The sequence below is a fragment of the Dromiciops gliroides genome, chromosome 1 (genome assembly GCF_019393635.1).
Source record: "Dromiciops gliroides isolate mDroGli1 chromosome 1, mDroGli1.pri, whole genome shotgun sequence".
Lineage (NCBI taxonomy): Eukaryota > Metazoa > Chordata > Mammalia > Microbiotheria > Microbiotheriidae > Dromiciops > Dromiciops gliroides.
Genome location: NC_057861.1, coordinates 545,549,052 through 545,572,752, shown reverse-complemented (window position 1 = coordinate 545,572,752; position 23,701 = coordinate 545,549,052). Strand labels below are relative to the sequence as shown.

The window sequence follows — 23,701 nt, the reverse complement described above, 5'->3', positions numbered from 1 at the left end:
ATCTTATCTCTGATTCTTGCTACCTATATAACCTTGGGCAATTCACTTAATCTCCCCTGGGTATCAGTTTTCTTATCTTTAAAAATAAGGGAGTTGGACAAGATGGTTTCTGAGGTACTTTCCAGGGGTAGATCTGTGACACTATTTTTTTTTAAATTAAGTCTCCAGGTCTGAGAAAGACAATAGAGTTGGGAGAAGGACTCACTTGAAAGGACCAAAGGGAAGACTTATATGAACCATTGTTAGGTAGATATTGACATCAGTGTGACAGTGGTGCTTTTGTGTTGTTGGTCGCCTGTCCACAGCCTGCCCACTGGATTAACTGTGGAAGACAATGATCAGTCTGAAGACTATATTATTCTCATACTGACTACTGGTTATACATTACCGTATGCTAGTAGGATTGATGAAACAATAAAGTTATAGAATGGAAACTCAGGAAGGGACTTCAGAAATAACCAGGTCCAGCCCCCTTATAGGAGTGTCATTAATCACAAGGCTTTTTGTTCTATCTTGCTCCTTACCTATTTCCACCCACATGCATATATGTTGGGGGGGTGGGGGTGGAGTTGCCTCCTTGGCACATAATGAACACAATAAATGCTTTTCATTTGTTCATTTATTCGTTCCCCACATCCCTCCCTCATGACTTTTTTTTCTCATTTTCAAGTAACTATCAGAAAAGTCATTTCTAAGAGAAACATATTTTGTTCTTGCCAGAGAAGTCAAAGGGCAAATTCTTTTTTTCTTTTTCTTTCTTTCTTTCTTTCTTTCTTTCTTTCTTTCTTTCTTTCTTTCTTTCTTTCTTTCTTTCTTTCTTTCTTTCTTTCTTTCTTTCTTTCCTTCTTCTTCTTCTTCTTCTTCTTCTTCTTCTTCTTCTTCTTCTTCTTCTTCTTCTTCTTCTTCTTCTTCTTCTTCTTCTTCTTCTTCTTCTTCTTCTTCTTCTTCTTCTTCTTCTTCTTCTTCTTCTTCTTCTTCTGGTAAGGCAATTGGGGTTAAGTGACTTGCCCAGGGTCAGCTAGTAAGTGTTAAGTGTCTGAGGCCAGATTTGAACTCAGGTTCTCTTGAATCCAGGGCTGGTGCTCTATCTACTGCACCACTTAGCTGCCCCTCAAAGGGCGAATTCTTCTGCCTCCTCTTTCATCCTTAAATGTATATGAATTTTAACCTCTTCATATTTCTATCCTGTACCATATCTAATTGTAATGAACTACAAACTTTTGAACCTCTAAAAAATACATTTACTCTTGCTTTTTCTTTGTCCTAAGATAACATCTTCTAGTTCTCCTGAGGCATTATTTCAATTTAGTCTATCTATAAATCAGTCAACCAATAGACATTTATTAAATGACATGACTGTATCAGCTCAGTGGTGGGAATACAAATAGAAGATAGAAATAATCCCTACCCTAAAGGATCTTACATTCTAATAGAGGAGACAGCAGCACATATATAAATACATATAAAATGAATATAAGGTAGTTTTAGGAGGAAAAGTTCTAGACATATGAGGAAAACCTTCATTGAGAAATAATGTTTGAGCTTAATTTTGGAGTAAAACAAGAGATCATTTTTTTTTTTTTTAGTGAGGCAATTGGGGTTAAGTGACTTGCCCAGGGTCACACAGCTAGTAAGTGTTAAGTGTCTGAGGCTGGATTTGAATTCAGGTACTCCTGACTCCAGGGCCAGTGCTCTATCCACTGCGCCACCTAGCTGCCCCAAGAGATCATTTTTTTAACCACCCATGCCTTGTGGTCAAATGGTCTGTAGCCACTAGGATGTTGCTCCTATTCTTCCAATGTATTTTCAGAAATAAAGCCTATAGACACAAGCTCCAAAGACTTGCTGGTAGTTGTAGACAATAAGTCAGTAGGACTTTTCTTTGTACACATTGAATATTGGTCTCTCTTTTCCTACAGGTAAATCTTGAGCTGCCATCTTGAGCCAGTAGAATCTATTTTGTGTCAGCCTCAAAGTTCTCTCTTTAACCAAACTTCAAAATTATCATGTAGAGCTTTTATGGCCATAGAGTTAGAAGGACTTGGGTAGTACCACAGATTCCCACACCTTGTATGGAGTCAGTTGTGGCCTATTCAAGTGTACCATTTTCTGACACTCTCTCAATAATGGGATACCTTCTAGGGAGGGAAGCTTAAATAGCCAAGGGTTACACTGCCATTTCTTAGACTGTATTGTTTCTCATAGCTCTTTATCATTCAACTGCTCTTACTTCCAGTTGTCACAAGGGCAAGCAAGACAGAGATGATTGATCCAATCCAACCAAATTTACAGGTACTGTTGAACTTGCAGCTGTGCTTTCAAGTGACAATGATTCAGATTCTTCCAATATTATAGACTGGCATATAGTAAACACAATATTTATTGACTGACTGACCATGGGTAGCTCTAATATATGGGGCCCATGGGATACAGCATCTGAGAATGCATCAGTTCTCAGACAATCCTTTGATTCCTCCAGTACTGGAAACTCTTCCAAGTTGAACTCCTCTTGATGGAGGATTCAATGCTTCTTCGATGCTCTCTATGATCATTTTCTTGTAAGACTCTATCTTCTTGTGAGCTGATGAACAGGAAGCCTACAGCAATATATATATATATTTTTTTTTGGCTGGGCAATGAGGGTTAAGTGACTTGCCCAGGGTCACACAGCTAGTAAGTGTCAAGCGTCTGAGGTCAGATTTGAACTCAGGTTCTCCTGAATCCAGGGCCACTGCTTTATCTGCTGCGCCACCTAGCTGTCCCCCCCACACCCACCCCAGCAATATTTTGACAGTAGTTTGAACAAACTGGAGTTGTCCTCAAGCAGTGCTGACACTCTAATGGTGTTGGCCAAGTATTAAGGTAGAGTCACATTATCCACCCTCTTGCTAACTCCCACAAATTTTCTAAGGAATTTCAAGTTCATGCTGCTATAACCCAAATACTCATACTCCTCATTCTAATCTTAGCCTCTACATAGGCTGTAGAGACAAATAAATAAATATAGTCATAAAATGACTATAATATAATTGTCACTTACTGTCCAACACAACAAAACATGTTTAAGTTTCACTGTTATTGCTGAATAAGGGTCAATAAAGCCCAGTAATGAGGACATAGGAATGGTTAATGGAGAAAGGATTAGGTCCTTCAGAGCCTGGCTCCCCTGCTCAAATTTTGTCTCTATTTGTCTTAACAAATAGTGTCTGGTGACACTTTGGTTTCAGTCCCCATCCCTAACTATTTTTACTCCATCCAGTATTACTGAAGGTGATGCTATCACTACACCATGTTTCTGAAGACATCGTCCTAGCTGTTGTTCCAAGTGATACTCTGCTTGCCAACCTGCTCCTTTTCCTTCAGTCCCTCCATCTCTTACCAGGAGGGCCTCAAACTTTCTCACTAATTCTAGTCATTCCCAAACAGCTGGCTTGTTTAGAACACATTACTGCTCTTTCAGGAAATAGATTGGCCAATACTTTACTTGCCCAAAAGCATGCTTTCATCACAGCATGTGTAATAGCTTTCTCAGAACTATCAAGGATATTCCTATGACCAACTGTCTGTAGTCTGAATCTATTCTTGTGGGGGGAAAGAGGGAGGAATATCAGAGTACTTGAAAAGATATTGAAGGGGCAGCTAGGTGGCGCAGTGGATAGAGCACTGGCCCTGGAGTCAGGAGTACCTGGGTTCAAATCCAGCCTCAGACACTTAACACTTACTAGCTGTATGAACCTGGGCAAGTCACTTAACCCCAATTGCCTCACTAAAGAATTAAAAAAAAAAAGAAAAGATATTGAAGCTATTCAATCCAACCCTCCAGAACAATGTTACCATAGAATAATAGGATTACAGACTTGGACTGGGAAGGACCCTAAAGAGCCATCAAGGCCAACTTCCTCATTTTACAAATTAGGAAACTGTGACATCTTAGAGGGGTTAAGTGACCTATCCAACTTCAAACAGGTACTAAGTGTCAGAGTCAGGATTTGAACACAGTGCAGTGCCTTACACCATTTAAGCAACACTTTAGTGAAGCTTACATATAATAATGTGACAGTTATAACCAACCACTTGATATCTCCTCTAAAAGTCACATCAGAAAAATCCAGCTACCCATTCATAGTCTATGAAAGAATGGATGAGATGGGAAGTGGCAAATCCTCAATGGAGGCCTGCAGTGCTTGATTGCCACCCCCCAAACCCAGAAATCCTATATGAGCTCCTTCAAAACTGAGCCCAGGGGCAGCTAGGTGGTGCAGTGGATAAAGCACTGGCCCTGGATTCAGGAGTACCTGAGTTCAAATCCGGCCTCAGACACTTGACATGTACTAGCTGTGTGACCCTGGGCAAGTCACTTAACCCCCATAGTCCAGCAAAAAAAAAAAAAAAAAGAAAAGAAAAAAAAATGAGCCCAGTCCCACCCCCTCAATAATAGCCCCCTAAAAGCTATCTAGTTTCATGGGTATTGCCTCAGAAAGTTTGTTTAGCATAACTGAGAGGCAGGGTGAAGCCGGCCAATTTTTATTCTGCATTTCTGCCAAATACACAATCCTTATGATAATTGTGCCCAAGTTGGTTTCTCTGTGTGGAGCTCAGTTTTCTCTTTTGGGGGGAAGGAGGGAGAGAGGGAATTAAATAGCATTTGAAGCCCCTTTCTAGTTAAATGTGATATAACTTCAGAGTCCACCAACTTTTAAATAAAGTTTAAGTTATTTTCCTCCTCAAGATGGTATTAAGGGGGCAGCTAGGTAGCGCAGTGGATAGAGCACTGGCCCTGGAGTCAGGAGGAAGAGTTCAAATCTGGCCTCAGACACTTGACACTTACTAGCTGTGTAACCCTGGGCAAGCCACTTCCCCAATTGACTCACCAAAAAAGAAAGAAAGAAAGATGGTATTAAGTATGGCATGTGTGACATCTGATGAGTCATGATGGGTCATGGGTCTATATGTTTGATGATATGACATTTCTGGCACTTGAGGGTCCCTTTACTTGTATGATTATTCCACAAGCATTTACTATGCTCCTGGCCCTTTTCTAGTTTCTGAATCTCCTTCTGATAGGTGGAAGGAAAGAAATAATCATTTATTAAGTTCCTACTATGTAACCAGGCACTGTTCTAAGCACTTTACAAATATTACCTCATTTGATGTTCCTCTTCCTCCCTTCTTCCTCTTCCTCCTCCTTCTCTCCTCCTCCTCCTCATCTCCTCTTCCTCTTCCCCTCCTCCTCCCTTCCTCCTCTTCTTCTTCTTCTTTTCTTCTTCTTCTTCTTCTTCTTCTTCTTCTTCTTCTTCACCAGCTCTATTGTTCAAGATAGAAATTCTGGAAAATAGGTGCTATTATTATCCCCATCTTACAGTACAGGAAACCAAGACAAACCAAAGCTAAGTGCCTTGCTCAGGGTTACACAGAAATTAAATAATGGTCTCTGCAGCTGTGCTGCCATACAGCAAATACTCTCTTCTTCTGTGTCACCAGGAAGTGGAAAGACTTAACAGTTTCTGACGTCTTCTGGAACACATCTGACACAGGCTGGGTCAAAGCTTCCTGGTCATTCTACTCTACTTGGATAACAGGAGCCTGCCTTTTCATCCACCACCTGCCAAAAGCCGACACCAATGTTATCCTGAATGTAAGGACATAAATCACTCTACTTGTTGACTGCATTGAAATTGGATGGAAAAAGGGGTGAAAGTAATCACCACACAAAGTAATCAGTTCATTTAATGCCCATATGAGCCAGATTGTATTGAGCTGCAGGAGACAAGGAAGAAAGGCAAATATAAAAGTAAATGTAAACTGAGTCCTTGATCTCCACAGAGAATTAGATAGAATACTGAATATTCATGGAGACAGGAAGACCTAGATTTGAATTCTATCTCAGATGCTTGCTAATCTATAAGATGGTGATAATAATATCTCCAGCAGCTGCTTCACAGAGTTAGTGTAAGACTCAATTGAGATAATAAACCTAGATCCCTGTACAAATATTAAAAGACTATGTAAAAGTGAATTATGCCCATCCTTAGTCAACAAAGATTTCAAATGCCTTTGTAATAATGATGATCTCTGGGGGTAGCTTGGTGGCACTGGCCTAGGATTCAGGAGGACCTGAGTTCAAATCCAGCCTCAGACAACTGACACTAGCAGTGTGACCCTGGGCAAGTCACTTAACCCTCATTTCCCTGCCAAACACACACACACACACACACACACACACACGCACATAAAACAGTAATGGTAATCTCTAGTGCTTCTAGGATTCTTGATTTATACAGACCCGACTAATGCAAATTCACTCCCTTCCACACCTCAAGAAATGAGATGCTGATGAAAAACAATACCATCATCAGTGGTGACCCCTCAGGTACTGAGCCTTGCTAAGCTAAGCCAGCCCTACAACAGCAAGCACATTTCTCTACCATGAGACCTTGACATCAGACTTGCAGCAAAAACCTTCCATATGCATCACCTCCTCCCATTAGAAAGTGAACTTCTTGAGAACAAGAATTCTCTTAGATTCCTATCTGTATCTCCTGTGCTTAGCCCATAGTAAGCACTTGATGCTTCATTCACTTATTCATTCATTCCTTCATTCTTGACCTACTCTGAAACCTTTATAACTGGCTAGGATCTTCTGGAGTTTATTCCCTGCTTTTGAGAATGAAGAGTCTCCCCAGCACTTCTGTGAGACATCAGAGTAGTAATTCAGTGGAGGAATAATCATAATGGGCCACATTATTAGAAGGTTTCACTGTTACAAAGCATTTGACACATATGATCTCATTTGATGCTCACGCAAGTGTCTCCATTTTTGGAGGAGGGGAATAAAGGGAAGGGAATAAGCGCTATGTGCCAGACACTGTGCTAAGTCCTTTTTACAAAATCTTATTGGATCCTCACAACAATCCTATTATTATCCCCATTTTGTAGTTGTGGAGGCTAAAGCAAATAGTGACTTACCCAGGGTCACACAGTAAGTAAGTATCTGAGGTCCAATTTGAATTTAGGTCTTTCTGATTCCTTGCCTGGAGCTTTATACACCATGCCACTCAATTTCCTCCAGTTGTACAGATGAGAAAACTGAATTATACAAACCACCAAGTGTCAGAGAGGAGGCTAGAATTCTACTTTTCACTCTCTGAAACTAGTGGGGTGTTGTTTTTTTTTTCCTTTGTGTGAAATTGTTTCTTCAGGTAGCCTTCCTAAGGCTACCTAAGGCATTATTGAAAAATAATGAATATGTATTAACAGAGAGGAAAGGGACCTAGGTGAGAGCCAAGATGATATTAGCTTTGAAGAGAACTATAACATCTAGAAACCTTATTCAATTCAGTGCAGAGTCCTGAGTACTATTAAGGTTGGGCCTTAAGGGACAAAGGAAAATGTTGATAATTCAGTTCAGTTACTCAAACATTTATTAAGTGCCTACTATGTGCCAGGCATTCTGCAGGGTATTGGGAATACACAGAGAGGGATACACATGAGTCATTGCTCTCAAACATCTTCCAAGATCCTTGAGGTTAGGAACTGGTTTTTATTTTTATTCATTGCCTGGCATTCCAGAACCTACAACAGTGTTGGAACACAGTAGATATTTAATAAAGTTTGTTGAATTGAATTACTAGATGGGCAGAAAACAGAACATCCACAGGAAGAATGGAATTAAAGTATAATGATGTGTGTGTATGTATATGTATATGTATATGTATATGTATATGTATATGTATATGTATATGTATATGTATATGTATATGTATATGTATATGTATATGTATATGTATGTATGTTTTTTTTCCTTGCTGAATTCCATTTTTTGTCATTCCATAAATCAAATAAGCAATTCAAGTAAATTTGCTTCAACAAGCATTTATTAAGCACCTACTATATGCAAAGCAATGTAAGATCTGAGAGATATATAGAAAAATAGGGTTCTGGGTCTGAAGCTTACTGGAAAGTACCTTAGATACTTTAGTCTTGCTAGAAAGCACTTTAGAGATCTAGCCCAATCAGAACATAAGAAAACTGAAGCCTAGAGGGTGAAATTGACTCACCAAGGTTGCACAGATGGCTAGAGACAAATGGAACCAGAACACAGGTATCATGTATTCCAGAACAGGGTTCTTTCATTAAACCTCCCCACCAAAGGAGTTTCCAGCAAGGAAAAAGCAGGTTCGATATCTATCTGCAATAATCAGAACCCCAAATGACAAGTCTCAATTGTCTAAGATTAAAGTCTCCAGTGTGTGAATTTTACTGCTACACCTTCTCTTTTCTGCTCTTATGCCTTCTACCCTCCTTAGAACCTCTCTTCAAAAAGTGTAGGAAATAAAAACAAAAGCCAACTACGTTACTCCTAGCTTAGCAACCCAGAGGTTTGTACAGAAAAGTTGGTACCCACATGGACTGGATACAAGAGAAGGGACCTATTCCAACCATCCCTGCCTCTGGCACCCTGATGAAAAAAACCTAGCCAACTCTTCCTTTGGACCAAAGGTTTGGTGACCTTTCAACATTTCCTTCCAATTCAGACACTGTGCCAAATTCCAATCACCGTTTTCTGTTGTGTTCCAACCATGTTCCAGATGCTTGTACAACATGACCTAACCAGGTACCTCTTTTCTGTTCCATATTTACTTGTACGAGAGAGAGAGAGAGAGAGAGAGAGAGAGAGAGAGACAGAGAGAGAGAGAGAGAGAGAGAGACAGAGAGACAGAGAGAGAGAGAGACAGAGAGAGAGAGAGAGAACGCATGAACCAGGCACTCAGAACACCCTGAAGATATAGAGCTCAGTTTCCTCAGAGGACTGACCTGTATTCTGTCCATTATTTAGTGGCTCAGAGAGGTTTGAAAGGATTCCTATAGACTGAGGCTTTTTGGTATGTTCCATTGACTCTGATGTTGCTAATGAGGCTAAAGTTGTGAGTTCATTTAATTTTCATATAAGCCATATGGTTTTGCCCAGAGAGATCTGTTCTTCAACTACAGCCAGTGAATGCATTAAACACCGGCATAAGCCATTGTAGTGTTATTCGGGTATATGAAAGTCATTGTTCCCCCTGGTGGCCACATAGAGGGTTCTTCCTCTTTGGTTTCTGGAGGGAATGGAGTCTTTTTGTGTTTCATAAAATTCCTAACCTTCTCAACCCTTAATGAGGTGTCACTTCCCTTTCCTTATGTGTCATTTATAATGTGCTATTTATTATAATGTACTATTATGTGCTATTTATAGTGAGACTTTTATGAAGGCTCCACAAACATATGGGGGTATATGGTATTTAAAGAATTCCTGTAGCAAAGTCTTCTGTGGAACAAATTATCTCTCCTTCATTCGTCTTATGTGTAAATCATATCTTCACGTATTTATTTTGACTTAAGGTCCACTTACAATGCATTAGAGTTGGAAGTGTTTTCCCCTGAAGGTAGAGGGTCCCTCCCCCCAATATATCTAAGAAGTTGTATAATCACTAGCTGGAGCACAGAGGATCATAGAAATATCATAGGAAGGATCATAGATCAAGACTTAGAAGGGAGTTAGAGAATGTTCAGTCCAACCCCTTCATTTTATAGGCAAGGAAATTGAGGTCCAGCACATTATTTGTCCAAGTCTCAAATTAGTAAGCCATAGAAGACATTCCTGGTCAGATACACATTGAATTAGATGGCCTTGGAATTCCTTTAGAACTCTGTGATTGTGTGATTCCTATTTTTAATATGACATGTTGTTGTGTTGTTGAGTCGTTTCAGTCATGTCTGACTCTTTATGACCCTATTTGGGGTTTTCTTGGCAAAGATATTGAAGTGTTTTGCCATTTCCTTCTCCAGCTCATTTTACAGATGAGGAACTGGCAAACAGGGTGAAGTGACTTGCTCAGGTCATACAGCTAGTAAGTATCTAAGGTCAAATTTGAATTCAGGTCTTTCTGACTCTAGGACCATTGCTCTATCCACTGTAACACCTAGCTGCCCCACATTTAAAAATTAGGGTTTTGGGGGGCAGCTACATAGCACAGTAGATAGAGCACTGGCCCTGGATTCAGGAGTACGTGAGTTCAAATCCAGCCTCAGACACTTGACATTTACTAGCTGTGTGATCTTGGGCAAGTCACTTAACCCTCATTGCCCAAACAAAAAAAAATAGGGTTTTAAAAAAAAGCATCATATTTTGGCTTTTTATTATTCATAAAACTGTTTCTTTCCATAAGCAACAGTTGTCTTGACCTATTCCTTAGGCATCTATCTTACAGGTTATTAAGATGGAGAATCAAGAGTCCCTAAAGCTCAGCAGATGGGGGGCTGGAGGAGGGTTACATCCTTTGAAGTGTGGGCAGGGTCCCAGTGTCCATTTCTGTGAATGGCATGCACCACATGCTAAGTCTCTAACTAGAGCCACCTTCTCTTCCTCCTCAACAAAGGTACAAGTTTAAGAGCCTGAGGCACTGTGTAACAGGAGGAGAAACCCTGAACGTTGATGTGAGAAAAAAATGGAGAAGTCAGACAGGTCTGGAGTTGCATGAAGGCTATGGCCAGTCTGAAACTGTAAGTTGCCCCTGAATCTTTGATCCTCAAACAATGATTGTTGCACTGGCTCCCTTGGATTCTGAATGAACATTTCTGGAAGTCTCCACAGCCTTTCCTATCCTGAGCACTGATAGATCTGATCAGTACTGGTCTTATACTATGGTCTCTTGAACCCCTAATCTTTTTTTCCATCTCTTCACTGCACCCTAAAATGTCATCATTAAGATTCCATTATTTTATCTTCATAATAGCTTACATCCACATAGTACTAACCCTATACCTAACCTTCACCCCTTTCCAGCTATCCTATTTCCATCAGTGATACCATTATTCACCCAATCTCCTAGATTAGAAATTTTGACACCATCTTTAGCTCCATTTCCCTTCACCTCCTATATCCAGTATATCATCAAATCTTATTTCTTTCTTTGAAATGTTTCTCATTCACTCTTTCATTTTCCTACCCATTACCATCCACCTAGTCAAGGTCTTCTTCATTTCATGCCTACATTATTGTCCCATTCTTCCTTCTACTAGTGTTATAGTGTTTCTGGTCGAATTGCCCCCATCCCTCATTACTCCAATCCATCCTGTGCACTACTGTCAGACTAATCTTCCCAAGTCATTGCTTTCATTTTGTCACTTTCCTGGTCAAGAGCCAAAATTAGTTCTGTATTGCTCCCACACATTAAATCTAAACTCCTTTATCTTGAGCTCAATGATCCATAATTTGGTCATCTTTTACCAATCCAACCTAATCTATTACTTCTCAATGTGACACCAGTGGGGACACTGCCACTTGACTATACCATACTATTTCCTACATCTCTGTTTTCTCATGCTGTTTTCACTTGGAATATCTTTCCTCTCCCTCACCACCAAACCAAATCCTACCTATCCATTGAGGCCCAGCTTAAATGCCACTTCCCCCATTAAGTCTTCTCCAACTATTCCAGCCTACACTCACCTCTCCCTTCCCTGAACTCCCAGTGACTGGCACATTGTAGGCACTTAATAAATGCTTCTTGCCTTAATGAAGGCTACTTGACCAAGTAAAGACTTGACTCACTTCTTGATAATTTAGCATCAGTTCCTTCTCCAGCTGGTTGATGCTAATGCATCAACAAGTATTTATTGACGTCAACCCTGTCTCCCAAATTCTAGGCTGTGTAAGATACAAAAAAAACACATGAGCATATGCCTTGAAGGTATCTGCAATCTATTTTGTCACATATATTTTCTTTTTTCCTTGACAACAGAATCTTACTGGGACCATATAATACTGATAGAATGCAAAAATTACATTTAATTCCTATGCAATGTACATGTAACAACCAGATTTTGATCTCCAACTAATCTTTGAAGGGGAGAACAATTAGAAATCCAGGATTTTGTTTCTATTTAGATTTTTATTTCCTAAGATAAATATATAAATAAGAACATCTATATGGATTAGAGTAACTGTCAAATGAAAATGTGTTTTTAGAGACTAGTTTCCTGACTTATGGAAATACACACGTATCATTATGTATTGACAGTCCTTATCGAGTATCCCCTTGACAACAATGTCAATATGTCTGAAATTCTACCATTAGAAATCCATTTATGGGGTTAAGCATTATTCTTTCCTATTTTAAAATGCAAATGCCCTTGAAAGAGTAATATATTACATTTCTGGCATGTTTCCCTAGCATGAATGAGTTTATCAAATAACTTTCGAGATATGAAGGACCTGTGGCTTCAAAAAGACATTGCAGGGGGGCAGCTAGGTGGTGCAGTGAATAAAGTACTGGCCCTGGATTCAGGAGTACCTGAGTTCAAATTCTACCTCAGACACTTGACATTTACTAGCTGTGTGACCCTGGGCAAGTCACTTAACCCTCATTGCCCCACATAAAACAAAACAAAACAAAACAAAAACAAAAGACATTGGAGAAGAGGAAGAGTGATGAGAGTTGCTACAAGAGTAGAGGTGAGCTCAAAAAGTAAGATGGGATACTTCAAAAAGAGAGTAGGAGACATACTTTACTCAGAAGGCTGACAAGCATATCTAAATATATCAGTGTTACCAATGATCTCTGATAGCAACAGAATACACCATATGTGGCAAGTACTCTTACCTGGCATTAATTTCTCTCCAGGCTGTAATCTGTGCCAATCAAAAAGGCATGAAAATCAAGTCAGGTTCCATGGGAAAAGCTTTTCCACCTTATGATGTCCAGGTAAGAAACTCCTGTCCCAACTGTATAGAGGTTAGTTTGAGAGGGAACTAGATATAGAAGTCTTAGACTACAGCATAAAAAGCACCCCATATTTGAGTGTCAAAATATCTAAGTTTGGGTACTGACTCTCACATTTACTAACTCTGTGACCATATCATTTAATATCTCTTAGATTCAATGTAAAATGGAGACAATAAGCTATTGAAATCTTTGGCTATTTAAAGAGAGGCATGTTGAGAACTAGGAAAAGTATACTCTCATTGTACTCAGCCCTGGTCAGACCACATCTAAAGCATTGTTCTGAAAGCCATTATAGGAAGGAAATTGATAAATTGAAGATCATTGGGGGTAGCCAGGATGGTGAAGGGCATAATAATTATGGTCTTGTGAATTTATTTTAAAAAATGCTTAATAAAGAGAAGATTTAGAGGGAGACATCATAGCTGTCTTCAAGAGTTTGAAAAGCTGTGGCTTAGAAGAGGTATTTGACTGTTTAGGCCCAGAGGGCTAAACATAGAATAATAAATGGAAGCTTCAGAGTCAGCTTTAGGTTTATAGTTCAGGAATTAGAGTTATCCAAAAGCAAAAAGGAGGCTCCCTAGGAGAAGTTCTGGACTACCTGTCACTACAACTCTTCAAGCAAAAACTGGATATCCATTTGTTGGGTAATTTGTATGGAAAATTCTTTTTTGAGGTAGTCTAGATGGCTTCACAGGGCAGCAAGGTTGCACATTGGATAGAGTGCTAGGCCTGGAATCAGGAAGATTCATCTTCCCGAGTTCAAAAGTGACCTCAGACATTTACTAGTTGCATGACCCTGGGCAAGTCACTTAACCCTCTTTTCCTCAGTGTCTTCATCTGTAAAATGAACTGGAGAAAGAGATGGCAAACCACTCTTCTGCCAAGTACCTTTGCCAAGAAAACTCCAAATAGGGTGACAAAGAGTCAGACATGATTGAAATGACTGAACAAAAAGTTGGTTTTGCATGTCCCTGCTGTAGAGAAAACACTTTGTAAACCATCACACACAATAGACATGTAAGTTGTTGTTATTGTTGTTGCTGTTGTTAAAAGCAGGTTGTATGTTGGGTGCTCCTGTGTTGCGTCTGCTAGAGCTTCTGTTTCTCCCAAGCCCACTAGGTGCCTTTGTGTCTCATTCTTTACCCCAGATTGTAGATGATGAAGGGAACATCCTTCCTCCAGGAAAAGAGGGTAACATTGGTGTCAGGATCAAACCAAAGCAGCCCATCTCTTTCTTCACAGGCTACTTGGTAAGTAAACTTGTATATAAATAAGCAGTGTTAGGAGCAATCAAAAAAACTTTATTTACATCTTTTGCTTTTGAAACAACTTCATGTAAATATATTCCTCCCCTCTCCCCTTCCCCAAGAGTCACCCTTCATAACAAAGGGGAAAAGGGGGAGGAAGTAGTTTAGCAAAACTAATACCTCAACACATGAAATAACCTACATCCATAGTAGTTTCCCCACCTCTTTAAAGGGAAGGAGGTGCCTTTTCTCCTCTTCTCTTCAGGGCCAAGTTTGATCATTATAATTACAAAGTGTTCATTTTCTTTTTTTTAATTGTTCTTTCCATTTTCATTGTGTTTCCTAGTTCTGATTGCTTCCCTTTTGCATCAGTTCATATAAATCTTCCCATGTATCTATGCATTTTTCATATTCATTATTTCTTACTGCACAATAATATTTCATTGCATTCATATGCCATAATTTGTTTGGTTATTTCCCAATCAATGGGCATGTAACTTTGTTTCCAGTTCTTTACTACTATAAAAAAAAGTGTTATGATGAATATTTTAGTGAATGTGGGACCTTTCTTTCTCTCTTCTTTCGACCTTCTTGGGGTATATGCCTGGCAGTGTGATCTATGGGTGTAAGGTTATGGCCATTTTAGCCATTTGGGGTATAATTTCAATTGCTTTCTAGAATGATTGGACCACAGTAGTGTGCTTGTTTCCCACAACCCTTCTGACATTGACCATTCCTATCTTTTATTATTCTTCACCAAGTTTGCTGCATTTGAAATGAAACCATTTAGAGTGATTTTTCACAAGGTTGTTTACATTTTGAATTTTTTTTTTTAGAACTGATAATATAGGATTACATTTTTATGAATTATGTGTACATGGGGGCATCTAGGTGGTGCAGTGGATAAAGCACCAGCCCTGGATTCAGGAAGACCTGAGTTCAAATCCGGCCTCAGACACTTGACACTTACTAGCTGTGTGACCCTGGGCAAGTCACTTAACCCTCATTGCCCCACCCACACCCCACACCCCCAAAAAAGAATTATGTGTACATGCTCAAAGGAGCTGGAATTGCTCTGTTTGACCCCAGAATTCTTTGGGGAGATTTTAGATTTATAGCTTAAAGAGACTACCCCCTTCCCTATAGGATTCACTAATTCACATAGGATCACCTAGTCCAACTCCTTCATTTTACAAATAAAGAAACTGAATGCCAGAGAAGTTATGTGACTTGACCAAGATTACTCAGATAATAAGAGACAGAGGTGAGATTTGAATCCAGATTCTCTGAGTTCAATATCAACTTCTGATTTCCATTGTACCAGACTTCCTCCCTTGAAAAGACAAACCATACATGCTAGAGACATAGGGCTAGACTAAATGATCTCTCAAAGCTCATTCTATTTTATGATGCTCTGGTTTCAAGGGATAACTATCCCCTACTAAGTATCTCTTATTGTGGGACTAGATATTCACACAGCAGCAATTTCAATTCTAGGTCTTGGTTACCCTTTGTTAATTATTAAAACAAGCAGATAACCAGCATAGAGGGACAACTGTCCTGCTCAAACTTAATTGAACACTAACCTATATAGAACTAATCATGACAGCACAAAAAATATGCCAAGGATGTCCTTTCTTGAATTTTCATTATGTATGATCAGGGCAATGCTGAGAAAACAGTGTCTTGCAAACGAGGGGACTTTTACATCACTGGGGACCGTGCCCATATGGATGAAGATGGTTACTTCTGGTTTAAGGGAAGAGCTGATGATGTGATCAATTCTTCAAGGTAAAGATGTTGGTTGGTATTTTTCATTTCCTGGGTCTCTGGATTTTAGGTATGATAATGGGCTGTGGGTAGAACATTTGGACAGTGTCAGTTTAAAAGGTCCATTTTCCTCTTCCAGTTACCGGATTGGACCCTTTGAAGTGGAAAGTGCCCTGTCAGAACATCCTGCTATTGTCGAGTCAGCTGTGGTCAGCAGTCCAGACCCCATCAGGGGGGAGGTAATATGGCATGTTCCAGACTGAGTCTTCATCAGGGACTTCCATAGGTAGAATATATGAATTGCTTGTGTCAAATAATGCATCAAGATCTCTACTTGTCCCTAAATACCTCTGCTCCAATCCCAAATCTCTAGAGTGTCAGTATCTGAAATTCCATCATTAGAGGTTCTTTCCTTTGTATGAAATCTGCCCTTTTTAGTATCCAAGTTTCAAAAGCAAATACCTCTCCCCCCCCAAAAAAAACCCCTTTTCTATGTTTCTTACAATGATTATGCAAAAGGCATTTATGTAATCAACATTTTTGTGGCCTCCTTTAACTTATGATTATGAATTTTCCTTAAAACCAAAGATGTAAAAAAATACTTCTCTAGTATTTTGAATAATTTAGCCCTTTACCTTAAAGTTCCTTATCAATTTGCAGCTTATTTTGATAGATAATATGTCAGCTTAACCTCTCTACCAATGCTCATTTAAAATGTAGTTTTAAAGCCAAAAAAAATAATAAAAGTAACATTAAATTCCTGGCACTTTCAATTCAATTCAAAATATATTTATTTAATACCTACTTTCTGCGATGGGCCAGTTTAACACTGGAAAACTTAGATAAGACAATCCCTGTCTTCATTAAGATTACAGTCTAGTGGGGCAGCTAGGTGGAGCAGTGGATAAAGCACCAGCCCCAGATTCAGAAGGACCTGAGTTCAAATCCAGCCTCAGACACTTGACACTAGCCTATGTGACCCTGGGCAAGTCACTTAACCCTCATTGCCCAGAAAAAAAAAGATTACAGTCTAGTAAGGGGATATGAAGCATATGCTATACAAACAGAATTATACATAAGTTAATAAATAAGATACACACAAAGGGCTGTGAGATTGAATAGAAAACATTCATAATTGACTGGGGGAACTGTGGAAAGCTTCATGGAGGAGTTAACATGAATTGGGTTATGTATAGTCAGTCAGTCAATAAGCATTTAATAAAGATTCCCATGTGATAGGCACCATGCTAGGCACTAGGGATATAAGAGAGTTAAAAACTTTCTAGGAGCTCATATTCTAAAGGAATACAAGTGTGACTTTTCATGGAGAATAGCAGGGAGTAAAGGGAATGAAGCCTGTAAGTGAATGCCAATACAGTTATTCACCCTTTAGTGTGAATTATTTCATTATATGAGGAAAAGCTTTCAGAGATGATTGTTAAGAGAGCAAGAACTCTGAGAAAGAGGAAAGAAATGTATCCACAGAAGACTGAGCACTAGGAAGAGAGTTCTGTTGTACTCTGGTTGCCCAATAACCCCCAGAAAGTTTTATCTTCCAACTGGTGCCCCATAATCCCCTTTAGCTAATTATCTCATTTGAAACTAATCTAGCTCTGAGGTCTTTTGACTAATGCTATGACTCAGTGTGTTTCCCTCCCAGAGGTATATGTATCTTAACAGAGATGTGGGGACTCCAATAGAGAATTCTTAAGCATTAATTGCACCCCCCCAAAAAAAAAGTGGAGAGATATGGCAACAAGGGGGTCTTCCAATATCTTTCAAGTCTTACTCATAAGCAGCCACTGACTCCATCAATATAGGCTCAAACAGAATAGAATATTGGTTCTATTCATCATGCTAAGGGTGAACAGGATGGGATGAGGCAAAGGGATGGGAAAGATCTTTCTACATGGTCTGGAGATTATTTGGACATTTTTAAAAGGCTGACTGAAGGGGCAAAGATCACAGGTTTCATTTTCTTGGTGAAATAAGTGGTGACCTTATGAATTTCCCCATACAGGTGGTAAAAGCTTTTGTAGTTTTGAAACCAGATTTTATCAACCAAGACCCAGGGGAACTGACTCGAGAAATCCAAGAGCATGTCAAAAGGTTGACAGCACCGTACAAGTACCCCAGGAAGGTGAGTGTCATGGAGAACTAGTTTTTGGAGGTTGAGGAAGGGGAGTTGGTTAGAGGCAAGGCTTACCTACCCCAACAGCTAATGAAAAAGTGAGGGATTTTTTTTATGGGAAAGAGAAAGAGAAGGGGAGGGGAAAGAAAAGGGGAAGAAAACAGAAAACCCCCTCTCTGACCAAATCCAAGCAAAGATAATACTTATCAGCAAAAACAATAAACGTGGCACCATGTTTATTGAGAACTAGGCCTTCTCAAAGAAATAGATAGCAGTACTTGCTCTCAAAGCCAACAATTTATATAGGGAGACAAGAAATAAACATTTAAATGTAAATAACAATATGCTTTCAAGACAAACACAGAATTGTAACAAAATAGATGTGAACTGTCACAAGGCAAATTCATGGCCAGATGAAATACAGAAATATGTTGTGGAGAGAGTCATTTCAATCATATATGACTCTAGATGATCCAATTTGGGGGTTTCTTGGCAAAGATACCAGAGTGGTTTGCCTTTTCTTTCTCCAGCTCACTTTATAGATGAGGAAATTGAGTCAAACAGGGTTAAGTGACTCACTCAGGGTCACAAAGCTAGGAAATGTCTGAGGATGGATTTGAACTCACAAAAATGAGTCTTCCTAACTCCAAGCCCAGCATTCTAACAACTGTGATCTAGCTGGCCATAAATATAATCAATGATAATTTATGCTGGCTCTACTTGGCTACTCCCTTGTACAGTGGGACTCCTCAGAAGAAGCAAATCTGCTTTCCAAGGTCCATGAGGATTGTGAATGTAGGTTTGTGATTTTTCAGTACTGCCCAAAAAGAGACATAATCTGGCAGTGAATAGAAAGCCAGGAAGTCAGGAAGCCCTGGGTTCAAATCTTTCCTCTAATACTGACACTGCACTTCCAAGGACAAGTCACTTAACCTATCAGTGCCATCCCCCAAATCTCCAAGACAATAAGTTATAGGAGAGTTAGTTGCCTGCAAATCTGCAGTGGCAGAAGGGGTTTCCACACTGGGAGTCTCCTACTCTGATGAAATGTCAAGTCTATGTTGTTCCTTATGTTAAACCACTGCCCAATGCTATGGTGACAGTTACTTAACATTGATTAGCCAGCCATCTCTAGCGTGTTACCCAGCATAATAACAAAAGCCACCCACATAGGTTGCTATATTTGTTTTCACAAAGCACTTTCATCATCTCCTTTAAACCCCACAATCACCCTGGGAGATAGGTAGAAGAGGGATAATGACCTCTAATTTTACAAGTGACAAAATATTAACTGCCATTTATCCAGCTGCTTAACATTTACAAAAGGGGCACATGTTATCCCATTTGATGCTCACAACGACTCTGTGAGCTTAGATATTACTAGCATCATTTTATAGATGAGAAAACTGAAGCTGAGAGTAGTAACTTCCTAGGTTCATCAATTTAGACCTGGAAGGGGCCTTCCGAGCCATTTTGTCTAACCCCCTTATTTTACAGATAAGGACCTTTTTACCAAAAGGTTAAACAACTTGGCAAAAGTCAAGCAGCTTATGGAATAAATGAGCTAGGATTTCAGCTGAAGTTCCCAGACTCCAACTCCAGCATTTCCACTTTACTAAGATTTTGCCATAATCACACACAATCCTGGGCAAGATTTGAACCCAGATCTTCCTGTATTTGATCTGGCACACTCCTCCCTTTGAAGCATTACATTTCTTATAAAACTAAGTCCTAAAGAGAGTCAGAATCAGGTCTAGAGCTCAAATCTTCTGACTCCCAGGCCCCAAGCTCTTTCTAGTACCCTCTAATGTTTCTTCTTATATCATAATGGTGGAATGGATGATTTTGAGATTAGTCGGTTAGAGGGGGTAGAGGCTGTGGGACCTCTTTGCCCAGAATTTAAGCTTATACTCCCCCAATCTGTAAACTGACTGATGCCAGAATTTCTTGATATGAAACATATAGCCTGGAAAATAGAGACAACAAGCTCTAGATCAGTGAATTCAACTCTGGTTTCTGGGAAATTTCTAGAATCAATCATTAAAGAAATGGTTGGTGAATATCTAGAAGGGAAAACATGACTTTAAGGAACCACCAAAGCTTCATCAAGAACAGAATATGCCATATTAACATTATAGATGGAGGTATGGTTTGAGGTAACAAAGAGGAAGGCAACAAGTATTTATTAAGTGCTTACTATGTCCCAGGCACTGTACTAAGGGGTTTACAAATACTATCATAATTGACCCTCACAACAACCCAGGGAGATAGATACTATTAAGATTCCTATTTTACAGTTCTGGAAACTCAGAGTGGGAAGAGGCTTGTGGCAAAGACACCAACCAAGAGCCTATTGTAATAGTCTAGGCATGAGATGATGAGGGCCTGCACCAGGGTAATGGCAGTATCAGAGGAGAAAAGAAAATGCATACAAGATAAAAGAGATGTTATAAAGTATATATTGGCAGGCCTTGGCAACAGATTGGCTATGGGAAATGAGAGGAGAGAGAGAGAGAGAGGATGAACCAGGCACTCAGAACACCCTGAAGATATAGAGCTCAGTTTCCTCAGAGGACTGACCTATATTCTGTTCATTATTTAGTGGCTCAGAAAGGTTTAAAAGGATTCCTATAGACTGAGGCTTTTTGGTATGTTCCATTGACTCTGATGGTGCTAATGAGGCTAATATTTGTAAACCCATGGTTATCAGGTGTGATTCAGTAAAGAAAACAGATGTGGCAGATTTTTTTTAGGTGAGAGGAGAGGGAAGAGAGACTAGTGTCCTGAAAATGTAGAGAGAAGTATCAAGAAGAGGATGATTAACATCATCAAAGCCCACAGAGAACCAGGAGTGGGTGCTAGTTGCAAATAAGCCAATTTATGACCAGTGTTAGAAAAATTGTCCAAAACTGGAGTGAGTTCCCTTCAGGAGTAGGGTTCCCCCTTCTTGGAGAGCTTTAAGCAGGGGTAGTGGGGATTAGATATGGCAGAGTAGGGATTCCTTTCAGATATGGGTTGGACTAGGTGGCCTATGATATCCTTTCCAATGTTCAAATTCTGTGATCCTTTGATACTAAAAATGCTCACCTCTTTGACATGCTCCCATCAATATAAGGTGTAGCCAGATGATCTCTTTGTAACTTACCAGCATCAGAATGCTTTAACACAATCAATGAGTATTTAAGTGTATGTCAGGCACTGTGCTAGGTTCTGGGTAGTCAAGTACAAAAAAATGAAACAATCTCTATTGCATTCAAATGAATGCACAATGTTGAAATTGTATCAGTCATGTTGTTCCCCAACACCTTGCTTTCAGTTACTGCCTGTCTCTTTTCCTCCCAAGCACAATATTGAGTCCATTGAGAACAAGGAAACTAGAATTTTTCACCTATGTATTTATGGAGAATATTTTTCTTTTTAATTAGGTGGAATTTGTCCAGGAGCTGCCAAAGACAGTCAGTGGGAAGATTCAAAGGAGCAAATTAAGAAAGAAAGAGTGGGGGAATTAACATGGACTGGGAGAAGTTCCTAATTGGCCTATCATCATTCCTTGTGAAGGCTTTGGATTGATCTTCTCCTCAACTTTCCCAGAAGAATATCCCAGAGTCCTGTGAAATGATGAGCCTACCCAGGATCATGATTCAAAGAATCCTCTTAGGATGGGGCCCTTTGAATAGCCCGGATGTGCATTGTGTCCAAAATAGCAGCTCTAAATAATAATAGCTCACATTTATGTGGTGTTCTAGGTTTTATAAATTGCTTTAGTCACAATAACCCTCATATATATATATATATATATATATATATATATATATATAGTAAAAAAGATGTTTATTCCCATTTTACAGTGAAGGAAACAGACTCCAAGAGCTGAAGTCAGAAATATAACTAGAACATTAATTTGTGGCAAGCTGAGGAGTGGGGTTGGCTGGGAGGTGGGGTGCACAAGTTGATCACCAAGATGGCAGTCCAATTGTTAGAATAATCACAAGAAAGGGGGAAGCACCCCAACCAGTCCAAGTTAGCCCAGTTGAGGATAGTAGGGAGGTCAGCTGGGGCCCAGCAGAGGAGTGTCAAGGCAATGGAAGTGGGAAACTCAAAGCAGTTGCATCACATGATGGGCCCAATGGAGGATTTTGAGGCATCCTTCAAATATAACTGTCATCATGAGAGAAAATATCCTCCATCCTTCCTTAAAAATAAAGCACCTTTATTATGTCGGCACCCTATGAGAAAGTCCTATTCTCATTGTGCTAGTTATAACTCTAGATTGAGTTACTTGCCCCAAACTCCCTAAATAATAAATGACATCAACAGGATTCAAACCTAGGTTTCCTTACTTCCAGTTCAGTGTTCTCTTACAACAACAATAGTGATCATAGACTATAAATTTTAAAACTTGGAAGATACCTCAGAAGTCATCTAGTAAAACCATTTATTTTACAGTTGAGGAAACTGAGGCCTAGAAAGTTTGTGATTTACACTTGACAGAGTATTTCTTTCATGAATAAATAATAATAATGACGGAGGTTTATACATTGTTCAAACATAATCTCATTTGAGCTTAACAACCCTGCATAGATGTATACTACAGGTATTTTTATCCCTGCATTATGATGATGAAATGGAGATTAAATGATTTGGCCAGAGTTAGATAGAGAGCAAATGTCTAAGACCAGATGAGAACTCAGGTCTTTCTCATTCCAAGTACAACACTCCATCCACTGTATCACCTAGCTGCCTTGTGGAGATGGTGCCTCTTGTCCCCAAAATACAAATACTGAGCCATAGCCCAGCTCAAAACAATATGGATGATATCTCTTTGTTGGTACTTCTGGCCAATAAATTGTTTGCTTCTCATCTCAAAGGCTTTGGGTTTTTTCCTCTCATCTAGCAAGGTAAATGAGCTAGGATCCTAACTGGCCTCACCTCATGGTTACTAAGGTGGGAAGGAAAACCAAGACCATAAGCACAGAAGACAACAATGTAGAAACAAAACAAAAAAACAAAGCCTCAAAGAAAAATGCTAATCGAATCGAAACCAAATAAGAATTCCCAGAATAGTTCAAGAAAATGTATGAGTGGTAGAGGAAAAATTGGGGGAAAAAATGAAAATGATACCATAAAATTATTAAAAGATAATTAGCAGCTTGGTTTTAAAAGTGGGGGGAGAGACAAAAATACTGAAGAAAATAATGCCTTAACAAACAAAATTGGCAAATTTGGCACAAAAAATTATTGAAAAAAAATAACAAAGCAGAATAGGCCAAATGGAAAAGGAGGTAAAAAAATTTCCTAAAGAAAATAATCCTTTAAAAAGCAGAATTGGCCAAATAGAAAGAGGTACAAAAGCTCACTAAAGAAAATAATACCTTAAAAATTAAAATTGAACAAATGGAAGGTAATAACTTCAGGAAATATCAAGAAACAATAAAGTCAAAATAATGAAAAATAGAAGGAAATGTGAAATACCTCACAGGAAAAACAACTGACCTAGAAAATTTATTAAGAAGAGAAAATTTAAGAATTATTAGACAAAGGGCGGCTAGGTGGCGCAGTGGATAAAGCACCAGCCTTGGATTCAGGAGTACCTGAGTTCGAATCCGGTCTCAGACACTTAACACTTACTAGCTGTGTGACCCTCAGCAAGTCACTTAACCCCAGTTGCCTCACTAAAAAAAAATTTAAAAATTAAAAAATAAAAAAAGAATTATTAGACTATCTGAAAATCATGATCAAAGAAAAAGGCTAGACATCATATTTCAAGAAATTATCATAGAAAACTT

The 23,701-nt window shown here is 39.2% G+C and overlaps 1 protein-coding gene across 2 annotated transcripts in view; it reads left to right on the top strand.

The window, feature by feature from the left end:
• Nucleotides 1-21,648, top strand: part of ACSM5 (acyl-CoA synthetase medium chain family member 5) — a 40,326-nt gene extending 18,678 nt beyond the window's left edge. For both annotated transcript variants that reach the window (XM_043979606.1, XM_043979605.1), the window contains 9 exons: nucleotides 5,482-5,635; nucleotides 8,535-8,614; nucleotides 10,419-10,542; nucleotides 12,666-12,746; nucleotides 13,916-14,017; nucleotides 15,678-15,805; nucleotides 15,924-16,023; nucleotides 17,805-17,924; nucleotides 21,341-21,648. In XM_043979606.1, the coding sequence (XP_043835541.1) occupies nucleotides 5,482-5,635; nucleotides 8,535-8,614; nucleotides 10,419-10,542; nucleotides 12,666-12,746; nucleotides 13,916-14,017; nucleotides 15,678-15,805; nucleotides 15,924-16,023; nucleotides 17,805-17,924; nucleotides 21,341-21,424 (973 nt within the window). In that variant the 3' untranslated portion in view covers nucleotides 21,425-21,648. The remainder of the gene's footprint in view (nucleotides 1-5,481; nucleotides 5,636-8,534; nucleotides 8,615-10,418; nucleotides 10,543-12,665; nucleotides 12,747-13,915; nucleotides 14,018-15,677; nucleotides 15,806-15,923; nucleotides 16,024-17,804; nucleotides 17,925-21,340) is intronic.
• Nucleotides 21,649-23,701: the final 2,053 nt, after the last annotated feature.